This window comes from Branchiostoma floridae, chromosome 12, assembly GCF_000003815.2.
Source record: "Branchiostoma floridae strain S238N-H82 chromosome 12, Bfl_VNyyK, whole genome shotgun sequence".
NCBI lineage: Eukaryota > Metazoa > Chordata > Leptocardii > Amphioxiformes > Branchiostomatidae > Branchiostoma > Branchiostoma floridae.
In genome coordinates this window covers 17,651,465-17,657,880 of record NC_049990.1, presented here as the reverse complement: position 1 = coordinate 17,657,880, position 6,416 = coordinate 17,651,465, and the positions used below count along the sequence as shown (strand labels likewise).

At 38.3% G+C, this 6,416-nt stretch overlaps 1 protein-coding gene across 1 annotated transcript in view; it reads left to right on the top strand.

Moving 5' to 3' along the window:
- Positions 1–1,100: 1,100 nt before the first annotated feature.
- The window catches only part of LOC118427086 (ankyrin-1-like), a 16,806-nt gene continuing 11,490 nt past the window's right edge, over positions 1,101–6,416 (top strand). Inside the window, exons 1-6 of the mRNA XM_035836723.1 lie at positions 1,101–1,349; positions 3,262–3,360; positions 3,767–3,865; positions 4,355–4,453; positions 4,848–4,946; positions 5,509–5,607. Coding sequence (XP_035692616.1) covers positions 1,101–1,349; positions 3,262–3,360; positions 3,767–3,865; positions 4,355–4,453; positions 4,848–4,946; positions 5,509–5,607 — 744 coding nt within the window. The remainder of the gene's footprint in view (positions 1,350–3,261; positions 3,361–3,766; positions 3,866–4,354; positions 4,454–4,847; positions 4,947–5,508; positions 5,608–6,416) is intronic.

Sequence of the window (6,416 nt, the reverse complement as noted above, 5' to 3'; positions counted from 1 at the left end):
TCTTAAAATGGCCAAACAGTCTCAGTAAATAGTTTAATGCACATATCTACCCTTGTGCTAAATTCAGGGTCACTTGGTCCAGAACTAACGGATATGAATCTATTCAAAGATTTGACATAAGGAAAGACAATATATTCCTAATGTAATAAATAGATAATTAAAGAAAAAAGGGGCATCATCCGAGAATACATTCCAAACTGCAGACGAATGCAGCAAATGGAACATAGAGATACAGCTGCGAACCGAGGTAATCCACCTAACTTTAAAACTCCTTCAGGAGGTTTCCCTCCTTCCTGGAAAAACAAGGAACTAAGAACTCTTTTCTTCCAGAGAGCAACAGTTATACATCCCGACGCTGATTATGGCGTTAGAAAGATCACTTTTAAGTTGACCATAAACATGTGGAATTTTCAGAAACTTCTCGAAGCAGCTGAGAATGGGAATGCAGAGCTAGTGACTCGGCTTCTTGAGGATGGAGGGGATGTAAACTGTGAAGTGGTGAGTAAGTTCAACAAGATCTATAATAAAATTATTTTCCTCGCTATGAACATGTTGGTGGTAGCGTTTGCATGTATGTTTGTATGTATGAATGTAAAATGTATGTGTTTGTGTGTGTGTGTATGGAGTGTCTTGACATATGATATGGGAGTACCGCTAGATCTTGATGAGATCCCGAAATAGGATATAGGAAGATTATTTTACACAACCAATTGTAATAATTTTGCTTACGTTTCGATTTGTCTCAGACACCTTCCCCAGAGCTTCTATTCATTCAAAATGCAACAGTATAGTACTCACACCTATAGGCAGCACAAGTTGATTACATAGGTCTACACATAACATTACATAACAATAGTACAAGATGGCATATACATAAAAGAGTGAAAACATTCAATGGAAGTTCAGAGTTTTAGGTTATGACAAACAAATTTCATTATATCTAAGTAAATGCGGCTATTTAGTAGTCGGAATCTACAAGTCAGCATTTATGTAGGCTATATAGGCTACAATGGGCTAGGAGGGGCAAATGAAAGGTGCTGATTTGTTGATAATACAAATGAACGCAAAGCGTCGGAGAGTTTTTGGTTTGTAGTAACGCTATGACCTGGAGAACCATTGAGGAGGACTCCGGTGGAGAGGAACTGGTCGACAAGGCAGCTAGCGTTTGTCGTGCAGCCGCGTGCAATGAAGTAGAAAGTGTGCGAAACACAAGCACAAGCACAGATCCGGGTTATGAAGTTGAACTTGGCCAAGGTGGAGTTGAGCTGACACCAGCCAAGACGAAGTCTCGTAGCAACGATGTTGCTTTGGCGATTTCCAAACTTCTTGTGTTGACGGGATGTCAGCAAGTGATCTCTACACTTCTTTCTGAACTTGCTGCAACATATGGCTTACTTTACTTTCCTATCTAGGAAGACTATTCCAAATCATGTGCTGTAAGGGACAAAACTATTCTTGTACGTGGTGGTTCTGCTATAAGGGATTTGCAGAAGGGTGTCGTTCAAAAGACGAAGATGTAGTTGCCTTTGGCTGTCTATGGTAGTTGGGACTAGGGGCTGGAGATGGACTGGTACGGAGCACTAGTTTTTGCATGGTAAGTAGTCTGTTGTAGTCTCTTCTGGTTGCGAGACTGTCCCACTCTAGTTACCTCCATGAAATGTCATGGAATGGAGGTTATATAAATTTTTCTGTTATGTGTCTCTGTCTGTGTAGATGATTACTCAAGAACGGCTGGATGGCTTGGTTTCATACTTGTTGTGTTCGTGGGGTGTGATGAAAGCTCGAATCGATGAGATTTTGGGAGCCGTATCTGTCGTTATAATCGATGTAATAATATCAGAAATCACCTCTATATTTGAGATATATTGGTACAGGCATTGTGCTTTATGTGTTTGTTAATGGGCTTAGCTCCAAGCAGATGGTGAGGTGACAGCTGTTTGGGGAACCCCGAGCTTTTTTAATATGATAATTAGTTTTATTTATGTCTGCTTAGGATATCATGGAGATGTGAAGCGTAAGTATAATTGTAAGAAGTTGAGGTACATTTAACGATAATGCTTAACAGATATGGATGTCTCACATACTGTACTGCTGATTTGAGTGACATTGTGATTAAAATGCCATTAGGTCCTCTCATCTGGGTTGGGTGTCAGAAGTTTTATGGGCGATACAGATGTTCTGATTTTGTTACGATAAGGGACAGTTGTTAGTTGTCTCTTTCGTAGCCAATGGTACTTGTTTTCTAGCAGACGGGGTTGGCGCCAAGTATTCATCTTACAGTTGGTAGCTGTCAGAGGAAAGTGTGCATCTCGTTTTTGTACCGTGTGAACAGCTGATGTTATGACATATTGGTGGAAAATCAAATCACCATCTGACTAAAATTGGCCACATCCCTTCTTCTTTCTGAGTTTCCCAACTTCCTCCCACCACACAGCTCTGAGGCACATAGTCGAACCTCAATAATGCTGACAACCTTAGACATTTTAAATGCCAAACATCAAGCTTAAGGAACACCACGCTACCATATGCCGTCGACCTCTTAAACGCACATTACACAATTAAGTGTCACATTTTGATAATTATTAATCAGATGGACATCCTCTGTGTCATTAAATAAATACACCACTACTTTCCCATAACATTTATATTATATAACCATTACTCTTAAATACAACCGACTATAAACATACATACCATCCACAAAAAAGCAATAAATATTTCATGGAGGTATGAGGTCCCCGAACTCTAGTTCTTCCAGTAGTTTGTCATGAGGTGTTAGGTTGATGCCTATTAGATCTCTTAATTACATGGTATTTTTTCTACAAATGTCTAGGTTCATTCTCTTTCGGCATTATTTGTTAGAAAAATGCATTTTTGAAACATCAAAATTGGGGACCAAAGATGGCGGATATTAAATGGTAGCTTAAGGATGTCTGATCTCATTTTGTGACGTCAATTTGACGTCGCTGTTGTTGCCATTGACAACAAAATCTATAGCAGATATTAAATATAAAGTAGCGGCTTTTTCTGTCAACTGTTTCAGTGTTGCATACCTGGAAGGTATACTACTGGCAACAATATGTTGATCTTGTCTTCAAGCGATAATGATTTCATATTTTTAGCATCATCATATTGTATCCCACCGGTTGTACCCAATCTTTATTATATATATATATACATGTATGTACTGATATTGGCCTGTAGTGCCTGAAAAAAAAGAATTATAATAAAATAAAGTGTGTTACGGCTGTGTTGTTGCAGGACGGGGACACGCCGCTAAGAAATGCAGTTTCAGGAGGGCATGTTGGTATTGTTGAACTCCTCCTTAAGGCTGGATCAAAAGTGAACAGCAGCGACGAGGTGTGCTTTGATACACAATGTATACTATAGATATGTGCTATTCCGAACTTGATAAGTACGATTCATAACTAGAAAAGACATATTTCAAACAGAAGCTGTACTGTTGAAAACATCTAGACAGCTGTGCGAACATTTTATTCGATTATTACAACACTTGATTCTTTTACCAGTTCTTTTCATAGAGAATTCGAAGTGGTCTAAAAGCTTGTCACATAGAATTCGAAAGGCCCAAAGGATAAAGGGTGAAACACTGCCTAGTGGATACATTTTATCATACATTTGCATTTACATTTTCAGTAGGCAGCTAAACAAGACATGCTTGTAGTATAGAAACGTATATAAAGATAAGTATAACTTTTAAGTCACAATGTGATTTTTTTTTACCACGTGAACCCTAATGTTCCAGGTAGGAGACACAGCTCTTCACAATTCAGCTTCGACGGGACGTCTTAACATTGCCGATCTCCTCCTTACGTTCAAAGCAAATGTGGACAGCAGAAATGAGGTCAGGGATACGAAAATGTACACAAAATGTAGTGATCACTTAAAGTTTTGAACGTAGTAAATACTTAACGTTATATATGGTTTTCACTTATCAGCATTACTTGTCATAACCTACCATGAAACAAAAACTTCTTTTGCAGAATGATGAAACACCACTCTATAAAGCAGTTCTAGAAGGAAAAGTTGACCTCGCAGATCTTCTTGTTAAGAATGGAGCACAAGTGAACATTTGTAATAAGGTAATATCTCTTTCACGTATAGTTTTAGCATTTGAAATGTTGCTGACCAGAGTAGCTTTAATGCACATTTACTGACTCATTTATAACGTACTTCATTCAATGTATGTTGATACCTCCAAATGACCACATTGGGTCAAACATGATAATGGGTATACAATTTTATCTTCACTGATACCAATAGTAAAATGCTTTAAGCACAAGTATGACTACAATTTACCAGGTTATCAATAATTCCCATCCTGTTGATGCAGCTCCAAGACACACCCCTGACCAAGGCGTGCGAGGGAGGACATATTGGTATTGTTGAAATTCTCCTGAACGCTGGAGCCAAAGTTAACCATGTTAACTTGGTAAAACTTATTTTATGTTATGTGACACATAATCACTGGGACATCGGTCTAGTATATGTAAGGTTAAATGGAGGTGCCGTGTACTGGAAACGTCACACCCCGCGAAACATAAAAGAACCTAACACACTTATGAAAGTGACACAAAATCCTCTCGGTGCGAGTAGACCAAATACATCCGTCCGAAAATACAGCCTGTACTATTCATCACAAACATAATGCGTTAAGTCTTGCTAGCGCTGCGGTTTACCGGGCATGCAATACAAACATGCAACGACATATCTCATACGTAATGAGACTACGCAGGCATAATAAGGGCGCAATTCTAGTTTTGACTGCCATTGTGCATATGCTAACACCAGTGATATAACGTTGTATCTTCCACCTGCTGCCTCAGGACAAGGACACACCTCTTCATAAAGCAACATCAGGAGGACATGATGGTGTTGTTGAACTTCTTCTTCACGATAATGCCCAGCTGAACAGTACAAATAAGGTCAGTAATGCTTTTCGTATTACCAAGGTCAATATATCCTACATCAAATGTAGTTGCATAGGGACGGTCAATTGCATTAAAATTCAAAATTCGATTAAAGGCGTTTGTTAGTGTTTTTAATCTCCTTGTTGGTGTGGTAGAACTTAACGACTTCAATTCAAATGCATTTTCTTTGTAACGAATAATCATTTACTCTGCAACACAGTATTTTATAACCATAGTAGGTGCTGGTTCTAAGATGGCACCCGTCTGAATTATAGAAAACACTGTCACTAAATTGTGTGTCAAGGTACGAGGTCTATTTTATTTAACATTAGACTTGTTACATGTATATTGCCCAACTGGAATTTACAAACCTGTTTTACAGTTCGAAGATACGCCACTTCACATTGCAACATCTTCAGGGCATGATCGCATCACTAAACTGCTCCTTGACTTCAAAGCACCAGTGAACATGAGGAGTAAGGTAAAATTCAATACTCCTTGATCCAAGAATAAAAAAATTCTTAATCCAGTAAAATATTAAACTTAACTTTCCATGACACCGATTTGACTTTTGCAGAATGGAGAAACCCCTCTTCACAATGCAGTTGACGGCGGTCATGTTGGTCTCGTTGAACGTCTTCTCAAGGCAAAGGCAAAGACAGACATAACGGATATCGTAAGTGTCAACGCGAAATTATAGTGCGTAGCACGAACCACCTTGCATTGCTTTGGAAACTGATGTAATGAGTTAATCCCTTCTTCCTTTGCAAAATTTCTTTTATTTTCTACTCTCAACATCTTCAAGGACCCTATCGAGACCGGGCTTTTTGATATACCTCATGTTACCTCATGATTTACAAACGTCTTGGTGTACAATCATCAAATTTGTACGGGATAATGATTTTATTAACTACAAAGTAACTACTAATAAGTGAATTTCCGTTAGCATTGTATGTATAATTTAGATTTTTAAAGAATCTCCGTTATCCTTATATGTGTCATATAGAATTACTAAAAGAGTGACTGTCTTGTTGGTATTAAAGTATGTAGAGAATTCTATTGCCTGGGGCAACTTCATTGACGTCAAATGACGCCAAAATGACGCCGTGTGCCTGCCATTTGGATCGAAATTCTTGACTTTTCCAAAATATGTTTCTCTTAAGATTTAGTAACCAAATCTGCTAACCGTACGTCCAGCATTTTGATAGCTTAGTAGATGTAGTGATTGAAAATATTACCCTCTGAAATACGACATGCCGGTTAACGGCAAAAATATGCACGCAAGCCGCATTATTTTTGTGTATTATCATCCCTTCAAATTTTAAACTGAGCATAGGGCATATTTAAAAGTTAGGAGCAGACAGACAATATTCATATGCTATTACCCACAGAAAAGGTTAAAAAGCGTGTCCTATTTAGGTTACCGTTCCTGCACCAACCTATATATGCAAATACATCAACAGTCCTCCAAAGTATCTGTGAAAA